The sequence below is a fragment of the Galleria mellonella genome, unplaced genomic scaffold, assembly GCF_026898425.1.
Source record: "Galleria mellonella isolate WM207_F2 unplaced genomic scaffold, CSIRO_AGI_GalMel_v1 utg56, whole genome shotgun sequence".
NCBI classification, from domain to species: domain Eukaryota; kingdom Metazoa; phylum Arthropoda; class Insecta; order Lepidoptera; family Pyralidae; genus Galleria; species Galleria mellonella.
Window position 1 is genome coordinate 5,452,688 of NW_026442117.1, and position 26,296 is coordinate 5,478,983.

A 26,296-nucleotide genomic window follows, 5' to 3' on the forward strand; every position below is an offset into this window, starting at 1 on the left:
TGATCCGTACCCGACCCAAAGGTCCCCATGACACTTGCGGCATTTCCGCGTTGGATTGCCAGAGATATCCTTTGAGCCAGATACGAACCAGAACGGCGATCATCCGCAATGCGCAGACTCAACTCTCTCTTATGAAAGAAATCATCCTTTAAAAAAAATCTAATATTTTGCTTCGGAGTTTTTTAAATACAATTTTGCCATCAATATTTAAATAGTGAGGCTTATGTTCAGCAATGGACAGATAATGACTGACATGATGATGATGATGATGAACATTAACTATGTCATGATTGAAATTACTAGTATTTTTTTTTTACAACACACAGCATGCGGCTCACCTGATGGTAAGTGACTACCGCCGCCCATGATCACCCACAATACCAACGGTATTGCAATTGTGCTGCCGGCCTTTTAAAAAGGAATATGCTCCTTTCTTGAAGGTTATGTTGTCGTATCGGTTCGGAAATACTGCTGCTGGAAGTTGATTCTAAGCAGTGGTTGTGCGTGGAAGACAGTGCCTTGAAAAACGCACGGTGAAAGACCGCCACTCGTCCAAATGGTTAGGATGAAGTTTTAGTTTATGGCGGGTTGTACGGTGGTGAAAATCAGCAGCAGGTATCAATCCGAACAATTCCTCAGAACACTCCCCATGATAAATTCGGTAGAGGATGACAGAGATGCAAAATCTCTGCGCAGTTTTAGTTTAGTATTTTGTGCGGAGCAAAATCTATTTGTTAGATAACAAGTTAGTGCGGCGCAGGCGCCGATATGCAGCCAGTAAAATAGATAATAATGAATAGAAACAGAACGGAAGTGGAAGTGGATGATTCAATACTTGAATAGATGTGATCAAAGTCCTAGTTATGACTAATAGGTTCGAGTTTCACTTTTGTAACCGCGTATTGAGTTGCCATTGTTGGCTTTTACGACATCTTGGGGATGATACGACTCTTGGCTAGACCAGGTTATGGTATGATCTATCTGTCGCCGTTTTTCCAAGTGACTATATTTACTTTTTATTAATTTTATTTATTCATTAGTACATGTATGTGTACAAAGTGGATTTAATGCTAGAAGCATTCTCTTCCAGTCAACTTTATGGAAGTGTCAATACTCGACTGGGGTACTAGTAATAATTGATGTACATATTACTAACACCCCTTCCATTCCCGTAAGTGTCGTAAGTGAGTAAGGGAGGGCGAGGGATTTGCAACAGCGTCCCTCTCACAGCATCTCCAAAACCTAATTACGTAAAGCATCTCCAAAGCTTAACTGCAGTTGCCAATACGTTTACTAAGCGTAGCAACTCCTGGTAAAACCCTCCAAAGGGGAAGCCTATGCTCAGCAGTGGACAGTTTGAGGCTGACATGATGATGATGTTAATCAGGAATAACGTAACATTCTAATAGTGAAAGAATTTTTTAAATCGGTCCAGTGGTTTTTGAATTTATTTGTTACAAACATACATAAATACAAATCTTTTTTCGTTATAATATTAGTTTAGATAAGTAAACGATAACAGTTCCTCTTGTTAGAAAATTGTCACAATATTGTACACCACTCTACCTGCTGACATTGATGCTCCTTACCACTTTCTGTTTGCTGGAAGAGAACTCTTTTAGAGTTAAGCCCGCCTTTGTGTCTTTGCTTATTTCAGCCATTATACGCCCACTGCTGGACATAAGTCTCACCCATAGACTTTCATAAAGAACGGTCCTAAGCCAGCATCCACTGACTCTCTGCAATGCATTTCAGGTCGTCACTCCATCTAGTGGGGGATCGTCCTACACTATATCCCGTCCACACAATAAAGTATACATAAACAAAATATCAAATTTAAATTTTTAAAAATTTAATTCTGTATAAAAAATAGACAAAAAAATTATGGATTGCGTAATTTGAAACTCTAAAAACAACTGACGTTTTCACATTGAGATTGAATAATCCGTTTCATTTTGGTTGACACCATATTTAGCAGATATGGCCTGCCATAGATACACAATTGATAACATTACGCTATCAGGAAAATAAGTCACGTAAGAGGAGATAAACGTGTAACTTACCTACTCACTTTGCACAGTTTTATTCGAAGTTACTAGAAAGATTATAGGGTATATTTTTTTATGGAATTTCGAATGGCAAACAAGCTGATGGCCCGCCTGATGGAAAGTGGTAACCGTCGCCTATAGACGATATGTATATATATATATTTTTTTTACAACACAGGGGGCAAACGAATATGCGGCTCACCTGATGGTAAGTGACGACCGCCGCCTTTGATCACCCACAACAACAGAAACATTGCAGGTGTACTTGCCGTCCTTTTAAAAAGAAATATGCTCTTTTCTCGAAGGTTATGATGTCGTATCAGTTCGGAAATACTGCTGCTGGAAGTTGATTCCAAGGAGTGGTTGTGCGTGGAAGAAAGTGCCTTGAAAAACGCACGGTGGAAGACCGCCACTCGTCCAGATGGATGGATAGATATATAGAAATACATATATACATACAAAACAGGATGCTGAGTGACTAACTGTGTCTATATAACAACGTACAGTCGAAATCTTTGAATAGGTTAGGTTCATTCATTATATACCATAGGTAAACAATAAAACGAATTTTAAAAATTTAATCCCTAAGGGGGTAACATTTCGAAAATCCACGCGTACGAAGTCGCTAGCAAAAGCTAGTTTTTATTTAGACAGACTTTCTTTTGTTTTAACATTACCTTATTTATATACGCTTATAATAACTACCGGTTTAACTTAGATATAATTAGATAAAGAAAGCTCGACTAGTTGCGAGACCAATTCGTGACCCTTAATCATGAGCGGTTGTAACGCGAGCCTGACAATAAAAATGTATTGAATAGTTATTTATCGCAAGTTTAAATTTTGTGTGGAATGACGGTTAGAATTCACATAATGCTAATGTGTCGGTTCTTATTTCTTATCTTCGTATATTATAACATTATCTTGACACGATATCGCAAGAAACAAACAAAATACTCATATTTTTTCCAATAATTACATACCTAATTTGCTACCATATTTGTATATGTTGCAGTCAAAACTCTTAACCAGTCAAAAGTAATATTGACTAGCAAAATCAGTCAAAACTACTTTTCACTGAACAAATTGGTCAAAAGTGGTTTTGACTGAAAATTATTGGTTTAATAGTACTTTTGAATGCAAATTTGCAGTTAGGTTAGGTTAGGTACTTTTAACTGTTATTGACTAAAGCATACGGTTAAAAGTACTGTTTGATTTTGCTAGTCAATAGTACTTTAACTATTATCATTTTTTTTTGTAGAATACAAAATTTATATATATATATATATATATATATAATTAATACGGTATTTGATCCATAGTTGCATCGTGACTCTTAACGATTGTTTGACGATTATTTTATAATTAAAAATAAATTGACCCAAAATTTCTAAATTAGCGAGTGGTTATATTTATTACCATTATTATTATTTTTATTATGAAATAGTAATAAATAATCATAATTTTTGTCTTTATTCTCTTGTATTGAACAACTTTGTAGAACTACACATGTAGTAGGTGTACTTTTACAAAATACAAAAAAACAGTACAATTGTATGGACTATAATTCATTTAGGAAAATATCGCGTATTGTCTGTTACTTCAAGTTTATAAATAAAAATAAAAATCACTCGCCATTTTAGAAATTTTACTGCAAATTGTCTTTAATTACAAAATAATTAAAGCCACAAGCCCCGAATTAAGCGCCATCTAGAAGACAAGAAACACTGTCTAATTTTCTTTAATGACCAAAATAAATTTCCTTATTACTCGAGAGGAGAGAAGAGGACGACCGACATTATCGGAAGACCACGCCTCACTTCCAAGCGAAGCACAGTTCCAGTGCCCCAGAATTGAAATTGGGGCAAAGGGGTCTGCCCCGAGGCCCTCACCTAGAACTTCCCTGGTGGTGAGGAACTCAGAAGATCACGTTGATTGATTGATCAACCATCTTAATCGTTTTATTTTATTGTGAAATTCATGTCACGTTTGTTTATCTTGCACTTGACTTTACAGTACTGATAAATTTATCTATAACTCTGATACAGTTATTGCGTCCTCATATGATATGATTCTCGATTCTAACTGTGGACTATGATCTTTTTAACATAATATACCTATTTTAAATACACTATTGGGACTTAATGCGACGCAATTGCAGGTAAAAAGTACCTACATACATACAAACCAGACTTTTATTGCCGATATTTCGACATATATTGCTCCACGTCGTGGTCACGACTGGACTGCAGTAAGCAGCGTCTTCTAATGAGGGGTAGATGTCGCGCTTGGCAACTGTGCTATTGATGATGGTTCAAGAGGGATGCTGCTGCCATTCTTCGTCCTACCTTAGTCGCCTCTTACGACACCCACGTGAAAGGAAAGGGTGAGCCATTCTATGCTGGGACCACACGACAGAGAGATACCATTATAAAAATAAAAATGCGTTTGTTATTTTTTTGCTTACTGCCACGTTAATTAAATGACATTAAATGTGACATGCACGTCCATCCATTCGATCTCTAATATTTACTATATTTGAGATGGAAAAGAATTTAGACTAATTCCGGCCAATCGGACGAAGTCGCGAGTAAGAACTAGTAATAGTAAATAATATATGTACATAGATATATATGTTATGTTCATTTTGACATAAAGGATATCTCACCTTTTTCCCGTCGCGAAATTTGACAGTCCCCTCGATAATTGAGGTGGCGGGACTGGCGTCCGCCATCTTGGAGAACGTACGTCACGTGATGCGACCGCAGCGCCGCTGTATCAACATTATGCACTAACACATAATTCCACCGTGTTAATCACTTAAATCACCAAATCACTGTCTTCACTATAAACCTGAAACAATAAGATAAAATACTTTGTTATTTCTAAGAGTTTAAAAAAAAGGCTTTCGATTCTGCCACTGTTGAACATAGGCCTTCCCCATAAGGGGGGTTTTGCCATAGTAGTTGCCACAGTTAGCAGGCGGGTTGAACACTGCAGTCATTCTTTCGGTGATGTTTTAAAAAAGACGATGTTGCCTATCCTTCGACCATTGGGGGGGATTTTTAGTAATGCGGCCTACCAGTTCCATTGCCTGCAATATACCCTATAAGGTCGATCTTCACGTGGTCCCTCTGGAAACCATTGTACGGAATTCAAGGTGTATTCATCACAATGGACTAACTGAGCTGCCTTTTCATTCACACCTCTTCATATCATTCCTCACAGGTGACCCGCGAGCGTATACCATTAGCGCAGGCGAAGTTGAATTTACAGGGTACAGAGGAATAACACCTGAGTCCTCAGGAATGGCAACGCATGGGGGGTATCATGGGCGAAACAGTATACTCTGTAACAATATACAACATACTCCATCACGTGTAAGCTGTATAAAAAAAATAAAATAAAAAAGTTACCATTCCACTAACATCTATTAAAAAAATAAAACTTTCGACTATTAAGTTCCCTTAGTTACTTCTTACAACACTTACGGGAAAGGAAATAGTGACTCCTTATATGCTGGGACCACACGGTAAATAGTATAACCTGATTTTAAATAATTACATATTTTTTTATACATTACTAGCGGCCCGTCCCGGCTTCGCACGGGTAGACATTTTTACAACATTTCAAAAAGTGGTTATTGTGACATAATGATAATAGTTGGACATATAGTATCGCGAAGTTTGTTGTAGTTATTGATATTTTCTTCAATATTGTAGAACATACTTTTGTTTTATTACCAATAGTTTCTGCAGCGCACGCGACGAAAGATATTTTAGGCATTTTTTTACACCTTAAGTTTTAGTAAAGATCCCTAATCTTTTCTAGCAATAAATATAGCCTATGTTACTCAGGATGAATGTAGCTTTCTAATAATGAAAGAATTTCTGAAATCTGCAAAGTACTTTTTGAGTTTATTCATTACAAACATACATACATACATACATACAAAAATACAAATCTTTCCTCTATATAATATTAGTGTAGATACAAATCTAATTACAATCTTAATTATAGAAACAGGAAACATGTTTCCATTTACACGTTAACAAACAGGTACATATGTACTTTTGTCGTTTGCACAAGTAATGTGCATTTAATTAAATGTTAATAAAAACCTGTTAATAAAAAAAATGTACACATAATTTATTTGAAGGTTATGATTTATAATTAATTTATATATGCCTATAAGTCTTCATAGTCGAAAATAATAAATTATTGACTTTAATATTATTAGCATATGAAACAAATATACTTGGCCTCTTAATTAATTAATTAATTAAATTCTTTATTGTACACACCAGTTATAAGAATATGACAGAGGTAATCAAATGTACAAAGGCGAGCTTAACTCTAATAGAGTTTTCATCCAGCAACATCCAAAGTGGAAAGGAGCATCAATTTCAGCGGGTAGAGCGATGTACAATATTGTGACAATTTTTAAACAAAGAAATGTCTAGTTTCTAATTTAATTAATTACATTATATTTAATCGTATAAATATATATATATATATATATATATATATATATATATATATATATATATATATATATATATATATATATATATATATATATATATATATATATATATATATATATATATATATATATATATATATATATACATAAATATATACCTACAACTATGCATATAATTTATGTTATATTTATTGCTACAAATGATTATAATGACATTTTATGACTTATATTTTACAATAATTAATGATTCTAACTCTGATAATACTGGCATAATTGGTAGTGTTAATTGGTGCAATTAATTATTAATTAATTTTTTTGTAAATAATTACGTGATGTATTTGATAATTTTTATTCTATTGAAAGATTTTCATTTTTTTAAATTTGAAAACTTTTGTGGTAGAAAAAATTGTGGATATAAAAGTTGCAAGCATTTTGTTTAGTACAATTTATTTGTCAAATTGTGGAACAGCCAAAATATGTAGTTTTTTTTATGCAACTCAAAATAGCGAACAAGCTGACGGCCCACCTGATGGAAAGTGGTAACCGTCGCCTATAGATATGAAAGGAATTATTAGTAATGAGGATCTAATAGCGCCATTGCTAACAAAGTACCTTATCAGGTCGACCTCCACGCGGTTCCCACTGGAAATCATCTTGGTCAATTCTTGTAGAATTCGTCACGATGAACTAATTGACTTGCTTTTATCTTCACTTATCATCCCTTAATGGTGCACCGCCAGTGTTTGTTTTATCATTCCATTACTTATACTTATTTTATTTATTTATTATTTTATTTATTTTATTACATATACTTTTATCATTCATCATATACTGGCAAAGTAAATCATGCTTCAAAGGAATGAAACATGAGGATGGAGTCAGTTAAGTTGGTCGGTCTTGATGAATTCACCAGGATTTAACCTCGATAGTTTCAAGAAAGGGATCGCGTGAAGGTCAATCTAAAGAGTAGGTATATTGATAATAACTGGGCTTCTAGTCCCCGCTGCTAAAGAACGAAAGAAATTAGGAAATATTTTTATTCAAGTAAACTTAGATTAAAGCATTGAATAGCAATTTCCTTTTCATTACTTATTAACCGCCCTCCCTCCAAAATACATAGTACGAATAGAAACAAGTAAACGAACTTAACCCAACGTACATAAACTCGAAATACTTAAGTAAGTTGAGCGGAATTCCCTCACAAAGCTTGCCACGGGAGATGTTCAAAATTCTAGAAACTTCTTAGTAAATTCGATTTAAATCTCCCGACGGTAGCGGAGACGCATTTTATATGCTCCATTCGAAATTTTACCTCCAGTCAATATTCTTACTTCGTCAGCATATAGTGTTTTATTAGCCTCCGTCTCAGGGAGCGATGTTATAAGAGTGAATTATGAGCTTTGGGGTGTTCAAAACGAACCTTCTCGCGTGCACTGTAGTTTCTTTTTTAATTCATTAAAACTAATGAAACAAACGAAATGATGTTTTTTTTTCTTATGTTCATTGTAGTTGTTTTAATTAAAACAAATTAATCACTATCACTATCATCACTTCAGTATCATCACTTTACTATCACTACATAGTATAAAAGAAAGTCGCTGTCGCTGTCTGTCCGTCCGTATGTATGCTTAAATCTTTCTCTCTGATGATTCAAGAGGAAGGTTTATATGTATAATACATGCATAATATTGTAAAAAAACACTGATAAATTTAGAGGTTTCTAATGTGATGTCGTAAATAAACATGTATTTTTGCACTTACATTGCAAACGCTGGCTGAACCCCACGAAATAACTCAAAATAATGTAAGTACTACAGTTTTGTATACCTTGAAAAGGTCAACAAAAAAGTCCGTGATGGTATATGTCTATCTTTTAAGGATAACCTACAATAACCATTTTTTATCCTTTACATTTTACGGAAAAAAATGGCTTAATTAGGAAGTGATTTTAAGCAATACAGCATAAATTTTTATCCAATTAAGTATCATAAATACATTGTCAATTTAATATAGATCAATATGGCTCTTTACAGCATGTGATTTAAATGAATATTTTCGAAGATATTACAGATTTAAAATGCAGGGACATATTAAAATTAGTAAAAGATAAAACAAATTTATTTTTTTTAAACAGCATTTTTTTTGTACTGGTATTTTTATGGACTTAATCTATAAGTGTATTCTTTCAGAAAATAAAAAATTGTAAAGTGACACAATTAGGAGGCAACAAACATAAATAAATTGTGATTATTTCTTGTAATTATTCATTATAAATAGTCTCCCAACGCACCATACCGAGGCAGCCTACCCAAATTACTAGGACTGTGCATTTTTCAAGGCACTTTCTTCCATGCACAACCACTCTTTGGAATCAACTTCCAGCAGCAGTATTTCCGAACCGATACGACATCATCACCTTCAAGAAAAGAGCATATTCCTTTTTAAAAGGCCGGCAGCACACTTGCAATGCCGTTGGTGTTGTGGGTGATCATGGGCGGCGGTAGTCACATACCCTCAGGTGAGCCGCATGTTCATTCTCTCCGTGTTGTAAAAAAAAAAAAACTAGGAAAGTAAGTTACCATTATTCGTTACTTCAGTTGTTAATTTGTCTGTAATCTGATAGTCTGTGGGCGGTCCCATACTCTATCGTGTATAAAGAATATGGGGTTTATAAAGAACTGTCTGGAATCTTACTGATTTCGAAAATTCACCCATATATTACACTCTCTGATTTCAAAGTTCCATCTAGTATGGGTAGCTGTAAGCCACGTTTCTTGTACAAACTCGAAACCTACTCTTCAATTATCAAATTCTTCGAGCAGGCACATTGCCATTTTAATTCAAAATTACCAAAGAAAAAGGTACTTACAAGTATTTTTATATAAAAATATACAATCATTAAAATTTTTAAATTGTTTTTAACAGAACTTTTTAAAACTAAACGAATATCAAATAGGTTGTAGTATACTTATTGAGTTACAAACACAGCCTCATTTTCCCTTTAGACGATGCGACAAAAGTTTAAAATTAAAAAAGTTCAACTTCCTCGATTTATAACCACAAAGAGCGTATCGGTTACACGTTATAAGGATTCCGTAGCTTTTATTTCTTTAATAATGATAATTTATTTACGCAAAATAATTTAATATATCGCTTACCGATTACCAACATCATTGCTAGCTATATACCCTGTCAAGTTAACCTCCTGGAAACCATTGCGCTAGATTCCAGATGTATTCATCACGATGGGCTAACTGACCTGCCTTTTCATTCTCACCTATCATCTCTCACTGGTGGCCAGTCAGCGTATCCCGATAGCACAGGCGTACAATGCATGTCTGTGCTATCGGGATGCATTTTTTTTAGTAGGTGATAATGTAATGGTAACCCCACCCGTGCTATCGGTATACACTGGCGGGGCACCAATGAAGGATGATAGGTGAAGATGAAACAGGTCAGTTAGCCCATCGTGACGAATTCAACAAGAATTGTTCACGATGGTTTCCAGGGGGAACCACGTGGAGGTAGACCTGATATATATATATATATATATATATATATATATATATATATATATATATATATATATATATATTGCTAGCAATGGGGCTGTCAAACTCCATTGCTAACAATCCCTTTCCCCCGGGGTAATGCATTATCATCGCATAAAAAAAATATACAAGAATAACTATATATTGTAAGTATATCTATATAACTACAATATCCCTTTCTGTCATCTCATTAATATATAGTAGGTGTATCGGCCCAATAACGGATATATATTACAGAGGGAGACTTTGTACAAAAGTCGATTGCTTGGGTACCTCTGTCCTATTCGTGTTTTAACCGTGAAGCAATTGTGTTTCCATGGTTGTGCATCGGTTTGAAGGGTCGGATATGGCGTTAATTTACTGGGTACAGAGGAATAACACCTGAGTCCTCAGGAATGGCAACGTATGGGGGTATCATGGGTGAAACAGTATACTCTATTATGTCCATGGTACTGCTCATGTCTATAGACGACGGTTACCACTTTCAATCAGGTGGGCCGTCAGCTTGTTTGGCATTCCATGTTGTATAAAAAAAAACAGATATTACTCGTGGGTGAGTTTTGATGGTACAAAATATTCCAATAATGGAACTGTGGCTTACAAAAACACGCCTAAAATCTGGCACGTGGCTTAATTCATCGAACGAACATTGTATAAGCAAGCGCCCTTAAAAAGGGTCTAAAAATCGAAATTAAGCCTGACAGCTACAAATGCCCCATGTGGTCCGCACATCCAAATGGCGGGAAAGAAATTCAATAAAGTAAACAAAATGGCTCCCCCGCGCCTAATAAAATATAATTGCAAATGGTGTCCGAGCTGTGGATTTGGCGATTAATGTTATTTGTAAATATAGTTTCGATGTTGATTTATTGTATTTATAAGCTGGATATGCTGTGGCCAGTCGTTCTCAAACTATAGTACGGATTTGGTGTAACATTTTAGAAGTCTCTTTTGGTTTGAAAAAAAGGTACTTCAATTATAATGAAATTAATATAGAATAGCACTGAGTTACATTGATTGCAAAAAGAAAGGAGAAAATCGGTTCGGAACCTTTTTCTTTGACCACTTGTTTAAAAAGTTATTTTTCCTGGCAGCAAATTTTTTTGTGGAACGAAACTTCAAATTATTTAATTGAATATTCATTAAATGTTGGAACTTTTATTGGGAAAATTGTTATTAAGTTATGCAAACGTTACTAGAATTCGATATTAATGCTCTAAATTTAGCCCAAAATATAATCCTAATAGTGGTATCACCATCCAATGAAAGAAATACAATTATCGGTGTATTGTTACAAGGCTTATTATTCAGTAAGTAGTCGGTTTTTTTTAATGGGTGATAATGGAATGTTAACCCCGCCTGCGCTATCAGTATACGCTGTCGAGGCACCAGTGACAGATGATAGAGGGGGATGAAAGCAGGTCAGTTAGCCTATCCTGAAGACTTCCATGAGAAGTAACCTCTATGGTTTCCAGGTGGAACCACGTGAAGGTCGACCTGATTAATAACATTGCTAGCAATGGGGATGTTAGACCCTATCACTAACAATCCCTTTCCCCCTAAGTAGTCGGTTAACATGTTAAGCGCCACGGCGATTTTCAAGGAAGTCCTCGCCAGGCTACGCGCGCTACTTAGAAGCGCTGTTTTTGTAAGGACAATGTTGCTTATCGCAACAGAATATAGTTTGCCTGTAAGCATTCATTCAACCTGTTACGTACATTTAAAAAAAATACTGTAATGGCATAAAAACAGTGTAAATTTTAAAGTTCAATCAATCCGGGTCTTCTTGCCCGCCTTTAATAGTGTAGGCGGGTGAGGTAGGGGTCTCGGGGTAAACCCCTTTACCCCGACTGCATCTCCGGAGGCAACTACCTCCGGGTCGCTGGGTTCTTGAGCCGGCATACACTGGTGGTCTGTGTATGCCGGCGTGGTGTCTTCTTTGATGTGGCCTCTTCTTCTTTCTTCTTGTATATATATATATATATATATATATATATATATATATATATATATATATATATATATATTTTTTTTAATAATTGTAATTCTCCCCTCTCGCCCGTTCCCAGATATATATAATAGTTGTTAATAATAAATAAGTTGTTTTAGTAAGGGTCGACACAAGAAGTGTGTCGGCCCTCCCCCCGCTTGGACGCGGAGGATATAATTACACACTTTTTAATAAGAAGGGAAATTAGGTAAGTCGTCGTACTGGTAGACGAGGCAATCACGATCACTATTCGCCTGTGCACAGGATAGGCGTGGGACATTTATATCATGTTATATATGGCAGATATGGTCTTAACGGAAAGTCTAGTGTTAGCCACCGATGGCCGACGTGGCGCTCAAAGTGTTAATATATAAAAAATGGTTAAACTCAAAAACTACTTAATATTATTTAAAAAAGATTTCACCTACAGAAAGCGACATTATCAGAGAGTGATATAGGTTATATATAATATTTATTTCAAAAAATTTAAGATCTCTACGAATTTTTCTTTTATGCAATTTAGAATGACAAACTTGTTGACGGTCCACCTGATGGTAAGCACGAAAATAAATGAACAGTTCTACGAATATAACAGAGTATACTTCACATAGTAATGTAATCCAAAACATCCAAAAATTGCCTATTAAAGCTAAAATAAAATAATAAATTTATCTTTCTGTATAACCGTGCGACGCCGGGGCGGATCAATAGCTTTTTTTTTATATATAATAGAAATATGTCTTCCTGTTGTTACAGTTAATATTGACAGTACTAATATACGGTACAGTGAAAGTATTCAAAACGGTTGAGTAGCTCACGTGATCACGCACCAATTGTTCTGTAGAGGAAATGACTGTTACTGTAAACACAAGAAACATTATTTTACACAAATATGGGACAAGTAACTGGGCCCATAACCTTAAAAGTTATGGGCCCAGTTCAAAATTTCGTGCAAAACTATATCGAGAAATAACTGGGCCCTTAACCAACGGCATCCTGGATATGATTGCAAGCAGGTTGGACTGCCTTTACATTGGTCACTCTTGTGATATTTCAAATGGGATGCTTCAGCGGTGACCAATTTTTTTGTTTCTTTTTTATTTTATTTATATATTTTATTGTAAGATTATGTTACTAACAAATTGAACTATTGTAGTCAGTAATAATAAAGATTACTATATTATTTATATTTATTTTTAATTTAAATACTTAACCCTTAAATACCTGAAGTTTCAAATTTGATACCGGGGTTATAAATCGCATTGGGCGCCTACAATCGATTTTATTTTAATATTTGGCTGTTTATATGTTACCAAATAATTTTTTCAAAATAAATATATAAAAATATCGTTTTGATTTCTTTTACTATTTTTCCCAATTAGTAAACACAGTAAAGGGTACACTTATATATTTTTTAATTTCATTTAAAAAATCAGGCTTTTAAGGGTGAATCGACTCGATAGCCAGTGTTTTATTAAGTTGTTAACGCGATAAGAGGATCGGGGGAAAGGGATTATTAGTAATAGGGTCAAATAGCCCTATTACTAGCAATATACCCTGTCAGGTCGACCTCCACGTGGAAACCATCTTGACTAATTCTAGTTTAATTCGTCAGGATGGGCTAACTGACTTACTTTCATCTTCATCTGTCATCCCTCACTGGTGCCCCGCGAGCGTGTACCAAAAGCGCAGACAGGGTTACCATACCATTATCACCCATTAAAAAAAACGCGATAAGAGGTAACAAACAAGCCCATTTCACATTAAAAAAAAATATTACAATTTTATACCGATACCTGATGTTATTTTTATATCAATGAATATGTGTAATGAATGGGAAATAACTAACGATTGATCCAATATGCGATAGAGCGTCCATTAAATTCGACAACGCTCACCCTATTACAAGCCCCATAGAAATGTTCACCCCATATATCACCATGGAAGCGTTGCACATATTGTTGTTATTATTTACACCCAGATATACGATATGTGGATTAATTTATTTCTATTCGAAGTGGGCTCAATGCATTAATTATTATAATTGGAATGCCTCCGGTTTAATTTGGAATAAACACCGTACAGTTTCATTATAATCTATACATATATGTATATATTATATTACATTTATTTCAATATTTGAGTTCCCTTAGTTATCAAGTAACGGAAAATATTTTGGAAATAACACAGTAATTAATCACACACACACACACACACACACGCGGGCGCACATACACACACACACGCACACACGCACGCACGCACGCACGCACGCACGCACGCACGCACGCACGCGCACACACACACACGCACATACGCACACACACGCACACACTTTATTTTGTTTTATATATTCGTTTTCGCAAATTTTAATTTTAGCCTTAATGCAAGCTGTACATGGTGTCCGAGTTGGGGGCCTGGATTCCTGAGATACAGATCTCTGATCTAGTTTATGGTCCAGTCTCCTACAAGTTTTACAGACCATTGTAATTATACGTATATAGTATTTTTTTTCATGTAACTGTATTTTTCTGTAAAATTTGTGAAGAAAATAAATAAATAAATAAAATAAATAAAAAATTATATTACATACCTTATATGTTACAATTACCGGTTATTTGATTATATTTATTTTGTTTAATTCCGCTATTATTAGTATGTGACTGCCAACACTCAAAGTTTGACCACCACTATTAGTACACGCACAAAAGAAAATTGTACTTGGCTTTATGTATTTTTTTTAAGTATTTTTTTATACAACTTAGAATGGCAAATAAACTGACGGTCCACCTGATGGAAAGTGGTAACCGTCGCCTATAGACATGAGCAGTACCATGGACATAACAGAATATACTGTCTCGCCCATGATACCCCCATGCGTTGCCATTCCTGAGGACTCGGGTGTTATTCCTCTGTACCCAGTAAATTCATTTATGTTATCTCGTTTTTTATGTATATGTTATAATTTGTGTGCTGTAAGTAATGCAAATAAATTATCTATCTATCTATCTAGTATCAGATACCAGTTACCAGTTTTTTTTTTTGATGGATGAAAATGGTATGGTATGGCCTGCGCTAACGGGATACGCTGGCGGAGTACCAGTGAAGGGTGATCGATGAGAATGAAAACAGGCTAGTTAGCCCATCATGATGAATTCATCAGGAATTAACCATGATAGTTTCCAGGGAGAACCGCAAGGAGGTCGACCTGGCTGGGTATATTGCTAGCAATGGGATTCTCAGTCTCCATTACTAACAACCCCTTTCCCCCCAGAAACCCTAGGTTGTCCCCGGTGATGAAATCGGGGAAAGGTTTGTCTCCAGATCCACTGAGCCCTCCACGAAAAGCTAAGAAGAAGAAGCTAAGAAGGTTTTCATCCTAAACTATTCTATCTCTCAATTTGTGGCAAGCAATTTACATTTACAAAAATGTCATTAAAATCGTTACGGACAGTAGCATGTAAAAACATCTGTTTTTTATATATTTTTGTTTCTTTTTTCTTATATTAAGATGGCAAGTATATTGACAATTTTAACAGTAACTGAAATCCAGGCAACTCATAAGAATCTAGATTTATCGATACCCACGCTAACAATAGGCAATTAAATCCCGCTAGATGTCGCTGTACATAATCAGTTTTCTATTCCATTGCATCTATTGTGAGCTCTCGAAGAGCATCTGTCTTAGAAACTGCAACTGGGATGTTACGAAAACAATTTTTAACAATGCAAAAGCAATATTGTTAATTTTGCACCAATTTTCGGGTGTGAAGTTAAGACCGTCTTTGTGACTCGAGCATCTGCTTGTACACAATGGATTGTGACGTCACGACAGATGGCCAGGGGTGGCACGCTTCAGATATAGGAAATAATGGTTTCTGTTGTTGAATTGTAGGTAGATATTGGTGCATTATCAAAAGCGATAAATTATTTTGTTGAAATTCTTCGCTATATCGATTCGATGATTAAAATATGATATCAACATAGATTTCGTATTATAAATACATTTTATTATTTGATATGATCTAATATTGGATATCTAAAATTCCATTTTCATTCGTTATTAATTTATTATTATTAATTTGGAATTGTATTTAAAATGAGATAGATAGATAGATATATAATTTATTTTCATTACTTACAGCACACAAATTAAAATAGACATAGATAGACATACATAAAAAGGGAGATAAAAGAAGTACATATACAAACAAAAAATACATAATATATATTATGAGATTACATTATTACTTGAAAATGTATCGTACTACAATTATTATATTCGATTGCCATCTTGCAACCCTATTGCAGAATATAAAAATTGTGATTAAAAAATAGGGGTTAATCATGAAAGTATGAAAATTTGAAATTGTACGTATTTTTCTATGTAAATCATAATAAAATAAAAATCAAAGATTTTGTCGAAAAATGAAAAAAAAAAAACATTTTTAGGGGTGGGTCACCCTTATCATTCAGGAGAATGAAATGATGTTGACCGATTCTCAGACCTACTTGATATGCACACAATTATATACACAAAATGGTCACAACTCAGTTTATTGCTATTATATAAGGTCTATTTAATAAATTATAAAATATAAGGTACATAAATTAACAATTAATATGATTAAAAATTAGATTATAAGTTTTTTAAATTAAAAATTATTAGCACCAATTGGGTGCTTTATTACAATTAGATTACAATGCAAATAAAAATTACAATATATACATATGTATAATTTCAACCGATTTAAAAAAAAAAAGGTTCTCCATTCGTTTGGATTTTTTACGTCTTTACCTTTTTAACTCCGTCAGTTCTAAATCGATTTGGATTTTTTTATCTGAAAGGATATACTTTTAGATTGGTGAACATAGAAATATTATTAAAATAGGTTACGTTTAGTTATTTAAACAAAAAAAAAAAAACTGGTTTTGTCACAATTGAATTTTTTTTTTCTTTTAAAACACAATATAATCATATTTAAAAATTAAAAAGTTTAACAGATTTAGTTTTTATCTATACAAATATGATATGATATTATATTTTTTTATTTTTTACAACCCTGCTTAAGAATCCATAAGAATACCGTTCGTCGACCGAGCTTTATTATCCCGCAGGACACCTGTCGACTCTCGTGTTCCGGATACAAAAAACTTGACCATAATCTGTTTTGTACCTACAGCGCCGCTCCAATTTAAACTTTGATATTTTATATATAGAAATAATAATATAGAAATAAAAAGCTATAGTTCTTTATTATTATAACACAGATTTAAAAGAGTAATTGTTGAGTTTCTTGCACTCTTACTCTCAATTTACTGGGTACAGAGGAATAACACCTGTCCTCAGGAATGGCAACGCATGGCATAATATCATGGGCGAAATAGTATACTCTGTTATGTCCATGGTACTGCTCATGTCTATAAGCGACGGTTACCAGTTTCCATCAGGTGGGCCGTCAGCTTGTTTGGCATTATAAGTTGTATAAAAAAAAAAAAACTCTACTCAGTAGGTTACAAATTTCCGAACCTTATAGTAGAGTTTTGAAAAAAAAGTGCTATAAGCACTTTTAAATCGTCTATTTGGAGTCAACTTGTCAATTTAAATAAATATGTTTAGAATCTGCTTCATTTATATACATATATAAATATATATGCTATATATACATTATAATAGAACTGTTGAGGACAGAAGAGGAAAAATGTTGGGACACTTGATACGACACGACGAACTTATGAACATTATAATAGAAGGTAAGATAGAAGGAAAGAGGGGAAGAGGGAGATCGAGACATAATTACATCAGGCAGAACAAGGAAACAGTTAGTGTGATCATCCATCAAGTGGGAACTACTAGGTAAGTAAGATAGATAGATAGATAATTTATTTGCATCACAGCACACGGTAAGATAGAAGGAAGAAGGAGGAGAGGGATAAAGAGACATCAGCTGAAAATCGTAGTGAGTGGTGAAGAGACTCGCTGAAAATCGTAGTGAGTGGCAAGAGCTCCACCGACAAGAGCGCAGCTATTAAGAGCAGCTATCTATCTATCCTGCTATTTATCTATCTATCCTATTTAAATAGGATAGATAGATAGATACATTATAAACAAAACATTGCACAATATGCATATAATTTGTTGTAGATAAATCATATAATATACACTCGTAGCTATTCACCTATGTCGATACTAATCCATTCGTGATTTGCGGTCCGGTTAATTTTGAACCGGAATTGGGGTTGCGGTGACCGTACGTTTAATTGGTCTGTAGGAAGGACTTACTTACCTTGTACGAGTGCTAGCAGATTAATGTCCGGGGTCTACTACGAAACTTGACCAAACGGTTCGACCGAAAGTTATTTTTCTATTACGAACTTTATTAGATTTGCTTATTTAGTATTGACTTTTTATATTAGGCGTGGGTAATATGGATACCGATTCGATATCTATATATTGGGTTTCTCTAGACATTAATGATGGAAAAAAGTTATCAGCCATTTCGATATCGCCCATATCGGCTGTAATCTATTTTCGAATATGTTAAAAATGTGTTTTCCAATATTCTTTTTTGGATAACTGATTTTTAACATATTGTTATTGGATCAGTATAAAGATATTGTAATTTAATTTAGATTTTATATTTATTTATTTTTTATTTAATTTTTTTATTTTAATTAAAATATATAGATATTGTTATATATTACCCACCCCTAGTACAAATCCCTAGTAGTACGTAGTAGTAGCATATTAGATTTGTATTATTATTTAGTATTGACTTCCCATTCGATCCGAGTTAAATATATTCGACACAGGTTTTATCTGCGAGTAATTTTCCTTAAGTTTTTTTTTTGGGAATTTAAGAAAGGTGTATATTTTAGTTCAGTTATTATGAAACACATAAAATTATATTCTACAACGTAAATGTCAATTTACACACTAATTACACATAGAGAATTTTTGTGTGCGGACAAAGTATAATAAGTAACACTTCGAACGAATTCGATTTGACTATTATATGAAACAACACAAAGTTCGATCGAGTATCGTTCGGATTTGAACAATTCGATTTGTAAATGCGAATTCAGAGTAGGTTCCCTATGAACAAACTATTATAATGTCTGTGGCTTAAGTACCTACCTATACCTATTTTAGAAGATGGAATTATTATTGTTAGAGATGTCGGAGATATTGAGGTTAAGCAAGGTGTAGTAATTAAGCGGATGGGTGACCATGTATTATGATGAGCATATAATATGATGCTGGGTTAATGTTTTATTACATTATAGCATTGTAACATTATATTTTAATTATAATAAAATAATTAATTTACAAATAAGTCAAAAAGTTTAAAAACCTATTTTAACCATAGAACTAACTTGGCTTATTTTTTTAACTAAAACTATTAAATTTTAATTTTTTTTTTGTAGAAACTATATTAAAAAATTTGATTAAATATTGAACTCCCGTGATAACAAAGTCAAAGTTTTCACTTCATCATCATTTTTCATCATGGAAGATCAAAATAATTCGGAGTTAATTAAAACCCAAAAACAAAAAAAAATTGTAAATAAAAAAACATCTTTTTCTCTTTGGCGGTAAATCTTCCAGAATCCAACTAACCCTGCACAAGTTTCCACAAGTATACCCATTTATCTAAGCTGAGCCATCTCATTTTATTGTTACCACACTTTACATTTACTACCAACTTGGCATTGAGCCATGGACCATCAACATTTTTCCGCAAGCATAGACAATGATATAACTTACCGCTATAATCTAAACATTATGGGTACTCATCATTATGGCGTTACACCGTATCTCTCATCATACCATACCTCATTATTAGGCAGACATTGTAAAAAGAGACGAGTCTGTTTGTGAGATTAATTTACAAACTGACAGCGGATTTGATTAATATGTCTAAGTTCCTATTAAAATAATAAAAGTTGTACAACGCCATCTGTTGTGATCACGATGGAATAATATAATGTATTGACATTTCTGCTCGCAGATGCCGTAAGAAGCGATAAGGGAACAAATATGAAAGACAAAATAGAAAGAAGGAATACTCAAAGAAATAATGCTTTATATGAAATCGCCTGATTACCATGGCAATAGTAAGCTTATACTTCTTTTAAGGGGAGAGATTCGTGTATGCGTTAACACAGTCATGAGTCTCGGTTGAGCTAATTTAGCAAATGATTTTTTCTTGTTACGGGTCTAAGTGTTTTGGGTTGTGGTTCCTTATTTAGTTTCTCATAAAACAGAGTATTTGCAAGAAGGCAAGACAGTTGGTCTGATGGTATGATACCATTGTACATTTAATGAGATTTGTTACACTAACCTAAAAGTAATATTACAAAATTTAAATAGAACAAACGTGAGTAAATCCAATCAATTAATTACATAATTAAAATCGATTCAGGATTTGGCTTAGATATAGCGTTACATACAAACATTATCCATAAAGATGCAATGTTCATAATACTATTCATGTTTATAGGCGACAATTAACACTTTCCATTAGTTGGGCCGTCAGTTTGTCTACCATTCCTAATTACACAAAAAAATTCTCCGTTATTTCCTCCTTTATAAAACAAATCACTATAATTATTTTAAAACAAGTTGTGAAAGTCGGAAATTTCAAACGAAATCGCTACGTGGTTATGATTGTTACACGATAACGATGGTTGCACGCGCTTTATCAACAAAATAATAATTTAACACTGCAACCATGTAATCGCGATCGCTTATCGCTTGCGTCGCGAATAGAAATTCGCGATTTGGCAAGCGTTCTAGCTATGGTACAGGGAAATTAGACTTTAGTACGGTATAATGCTATAGATGTATTTCAACACGGCATACAGTTTTAATGTCACATTATTATACAAATACGGGGAAGAAGCTGGACGAGGCGTTTAAACGCGAAACGTTTAATTATAGACAATGGTATGTGGACTTTAGTGGTCCCGGTATATATAGAATAGGCCACCGCTTCCTTTCCGCGGAAGGAACTTAAGAACTTTTAAGAGAACTTAGACTTTTGGTGTTGTTTTAAGAAGAACGTTGCATGTGCTATGACCATCAAGTCACTGCATGGCTACGTAGTAATCCGGGAAGTGGTCGAGGGATGGGTAGCAGGGTCCTTCTTAAAACAACACCAAAATTCTAACTGCTGTTGCCAACCTGCCTGCCAAGCGTGGCAACTATTAGAAAGTCCTCCAACAGGAGGCTTACATTCATCAGTGGACAGTTAAAAGCTAGAAATGCTTATAGCTAAATACTTATTATATCGTGATATTATTTGCTTTAATTCGTTAATAAATACGATATCTAAATTACAGACGGTCGAATTGACAGCAAGTAACGTAGTAGCGTGCTAATACAGACAATTTTTAACGTTGGACTTTAATGAAAAATGGTTACAATGATCCGATCGTTACAGAGAGTAACGACGCGTGACAACCATAATGTAGTATTGCACTGTAAATGAACAGTATTTTAATAATTCCTAAAGAAAGTTGTTCAAAATTCTTCTCTTTTCATTATTAATATTATACATGTGGTCTTTATGAAAATTAATTTAGTTATTAGTATGTGTGTGCGTGTGTGTGTGCGTGTGTGTGTACGTGTGCGTGTGTGTGCGTGTGTACGTGCGTGCGTGCGTGCGTGCGTGCGTGCGTGCGCGTGTGCGCGTGTGTGTGTGTGTGTAGTATGTATATGTCTGAGTATATATGAGTGTGTATATAGGACTAAATATGATGTAACTAGTTATGTATAAACCTAAGTTTGTCTAGTCCTTTTGTTTGTAAATTATTACAATATTGTACACCGCTCTACCCGCTGGCATTGATGTTCCTTTCCACTGAGTTTGCTGGAAGAGACCTCTTAGAGGTAATTCAAATGCATTCTAAACTATGTTTGCCCGTACGGAGTCTCCACTCGAGAACCTTTTTGACAAACTGAGAACCAAATTTTTTAGGAAGCGACTTCAAAAACAAATGTTACCATCAGAGCAGGACCGTTAGACTAATTTTTTAAATTAAACCAATGGCCAATAATAAAAGACACGCACAATGAAAGACAATTACATGGAAAACCGCGTTATTTCATCACACTAATCAGGGAGCCGCTGCTGTAACACAATTTACGTAACTTTGTACCATGAATAACCCGATTTCACGGCGTCGATTCTATTCTTAGTGTTGTTGATGGTCAAGCGATAGTTTTGTAATAGTTAAAATAATGGGAATTTTGTTACAGTCAATAAGAGAGATCAAATTAACGGTATATGTTTTCTATTGACTTGGAAAGAAGGCAGTTCTAAATTCGGTTGGTTCCTTTATATTTGTTACCTCATAACTCCGTCGGTTGTAAACCGATTTGGATAATTCTTTTTTTGTCTGAAAGGATATATTATCAGATTATAAAAATCCATTCACTAGTTTAGTTTAATTGGTTTTGCTATAATTGAAGTCGGTTTATAATTTTTGTTTAACACAATTTAATTATTTATTTAATGGATGAAAATGGAATGGTATCTCCGCCTGCACAATCGGTATACCTTGTATACGCTGGCGGGGCAACAGTGAGGGTTGATTAGTGAAGATAAAGGCAGATCAGTTGGCTCATCGTGATGAATTTAATAAGAATTAACAACCATGGATTCCAGGTGGAACCGCGTGGAGGTCGAATTGATAAAGTGTAAATACTAGAAATGGTGCTCTGTTTCATCCCATTACTAAGAATTCCTATCCCCCCAACTATTTTTAATGGGTACAAATGGAATGGTAACCCCGCCTGCGCTATCGGTGAACACTGGCGGGGTACCAGTGAGAAAAGGCAGATGAGGATGAAAGCAGATCAGTTAGCCCATGACGAGTTCAACTAGAATTAGCCACGATGGCTTCCAAGGGGAACCGCGTGAAGGTCGACCTGATAGGATATATTGCTAGTAATGGGATTTTTTGACCCCATTACTAACAATCCCTTCTCCCCCCCCTAAAAATAATTAGCTAAGGGCATGGTTACTGCTACTAACCTAAATGGTTAATTTGACAATGAAGTTTCATATCAAATATCAACGCCGGTAAAAGAACTTACATCCAGCTTTGATAGCGATAGTTCCAAGCATGGTTGCCAGATGCAAATTTTGATTTTTGCCCAAATTTCAAATATTCTGTTCTCATAATTAATATGACTATTACCCTATCATAAAATTGTATCGTTTTCCACTACGTTTTGTCATGTGCCACAAAATGAATAGAGACAAAAAAGGTCACGCCTGTTTCTTCTTTTCACTCTCCTTTTCTTTCCATTATGTACCTTCAGTCATATATTTTACTATAATTTTCTTATATTTCTGTACAGAGTTTACAAGTATTAAAACTATTAGCCAAAATTTCTAAAAAAACACTACCCAAGTTTCTCCAAGCCCACTTTTTTCACTTCTCTCCAAACATTTCTCCAAGAATTACACCAAAGTATAATGAATTCTTAAAAAAATTTTGTGAATCAAAAATTTTTACCCAAAAATGCGTGAGAAAATGCTCAGTCTGGCAACACTGGTTCCAAGTTGTTATGAGTGTTATGGCACTCCCTACTATAATTTGGCAACGGCCCCTCTCATTCAATGGATCCTTTAGTTTTTTATGGCCCTGAGTCTGTTTGAGTGCCTTTGTTTAATTAGAATTTTGGCGCCGCCATAAAATTTTGCTCTGATGTTTATGCAAAGGTTGGACATGATTTGAATGCAATTATCTATATGCCTTTATCGACAGGGAATTTACTCCATGCTTCAGCACCTAGATCATCGTGTACAGTGCGGTTGTAGACATATTTCCTCCTTCGAACGCTCAGATTATGGAATAATGTACCTGTCGAGGTTTTTCCTAGAGCCTTCAGGGGTTCTTCTAAAAAGGGGTTTAAATAGGTTTCTTCAGGGTCAACGACACGCGTGTAATAGCCCTGGTATTTCTGGCGTTCATAGTATTGTTTCTCAACCATTTTACCTATGAAAAAGGTAAAAAGTTAAGTAAAAAGTCTTACGACCCCGTCACTATAAAATTTTAATAATTTTTTAATTAATAGTTTTGTTAATTAGTAATTGATTGAGAACAATGAAAAGAAAGTCTAATTTTCACTAAATATTATTATTATTATAAAACAACAATCGGGTCGACTCGGCTATGTTCGTGCCGATCCGTATATAAACTACTCTAAGAACAAGGAATTACAGAAATCTTTGCAACTACTCTATCAATGAATGTTTTTAGATATTAATAGTAGTTTTTTTTTTTTTAATTAATAGTCAAAGATCATATTTAACAATGTTTAACAATCTTCTAACAATAACATTAAATAAATAAATTTTGTTAAAGTTTCCAAAGGATCAAGTTTTAAACTTGTTTTAACTCTAATAGAAAGAGACAGTCTTTTTTTATTACTGGAGATTATAACAATGTTTTTTTTTAATAAATTGAAATGTCAAAATTTAGAATACTCGTTTTCTATTCGAGTTTCATTATTATTTTATAATTATTTAAAAAAAAAGTTTTAAAATATTTAAATTATTTTTAATCACAATCATACAAATCACAAGAAAACCGACTTCAGATGTGACCAGTTATTTTAAAATTAAACTAATGGAAGAAAAAAAAAAATCAATGATACCAATCTGTATATACTTACAGATTGTTATTTTAAATAAATAAAGAATTTTCCAAATCGGTACATAACTGATGGAGTTTTTTTTTTAATGCATGATTAATGGAATGGTAACCCCGCCTGCGCTAACAGTATACGCTGGCGGGGCACCAGTGAGGGATGATAGGTGAATAATAAAAAAAAGCAGGTCAGTCAGCCCACCGTGATGAATACACCTGGAACTCAGCACGATGGTTTCCAGGGGGAACCGCGTGAAGATCGACCTGGCAGGGTATATTGCTAGCAATGGGACTAGTAGCCCGCATTACTAATGATCCCTTCCCCCCAACTGATAAAGTTATGAGGTAACAAACATAAAAAAAACAACCGAATTGCGAACCTCCATCTTTGTGAAGTCGGTTGAAAAATACAACATGTGCATAAATAATTGGCAAAAGAAATAGGTGCCATTTTATCCAGAACCGGTTCGAACCGGACTCCACCAGTTAATCTGGTTTCTAAGCAATTAATCGTGCACGGCAGTGTCAAAGTCAAGTTCACAATACTGGTCTCTCATATAATGATGTAAGTGCACATTTTTATAATTATTACGTGTTTGAATACCATTTAAGTGGGTGGTACGCGCCGATACATGTTTTTTACACAATTTAGAATGAATAACAAGTTAGATTTATTATTTCATATTACCTTTATCAGAGACATGATTAATATAAATATATGGGTGTATTTATTGTGAAGATACATAAATTGTGAATATTATTTTATCTTACCAATATTATAAACTAGGTTTTCCCCACTACTTCGTACGCGTGGGCTTTAGACCATAGACCACTTCTAAATGACGATCTAGAAAAAAACATATTCCCAATTTTACGTTAGACCTTTAGGAATATGGCGTGAATTTACTGGGTACAGAGGAACATACCCTGGCGGAGCACCAATGAGGAATGATAGATGAGGATGAAAGCAGGACAGTAAGCCCATCCTGACGAATTCAACTAGAATTAACCACGATGGTTTCCAGGGGTAACCACGTGGAAGTCGACCTGACAGGGTATATTGCTAGTAATGGGGCTATTTGGCTTTATTATTAACAATCCCTTTCCCCCCTGTTTCCAAGATTAATCGTAACATACGTGCTAACTGAACAAAATAAGTAAACACTCATTGCGCTTAAAAGCGGACCATTCACTTAATTGGCCATTTTTCGTATGTGAAAGTGACTTAATTGTGCCGAGATTACTTATTATTAACCGGTTCTTTAATGATTTTAGGGTTCCGCGGGTAATTTAGGAAAAAATGCTTTTTTATATAAATATGTCTGAACGAATTTAACTGAAACTTGATATATTGATAGTGTATATACTATTTCAGTATATAGGATATATTCCAAATTAAGCAGGTAAAGTCGTAGGATAAAACTAGTGGCAAATAAGGAATCAGCTAACCTGATAAATTTTGTGTGTATGTGTGTATATTTGTGTACAATCAATTTCGATTTTAAATTTAGAACCCCTCAAATAATAATTCTCGCTAGCTTCAAAACTTCTGTTG

The 26,296-nt window shown here is 34.3% G+C and overlaps 1 protein-coding gene across 3 annotated transcripts in view; it reads right to left on the bottom strand.

The window, feature by feature from the left end:
• LOC113516035 (uncharacterized) overlaps window positions 1–26,296 on the bottom strand; it is a 223,195-nt gene that overhangs the window by 169,817 nt on the left and 27,082 nt on the right. For all 3 annotated transcript variants that reach the window (XM_052899169.1, XM_052899170.1, XM_052899168.1), the window contains exon 2: window positions 4,717–4,901. In XM_052899169.1, coding sequence (XP_052755129.1) covers window positions 4,717–4,782 — 66 coding nt within the window. In that variant the 5' untranslated portion in view covers window positions 4,783–4,901. The remainder of the gene's footprint in view (window positions 1–4,716; window positions 4,902–26,296) is intronic.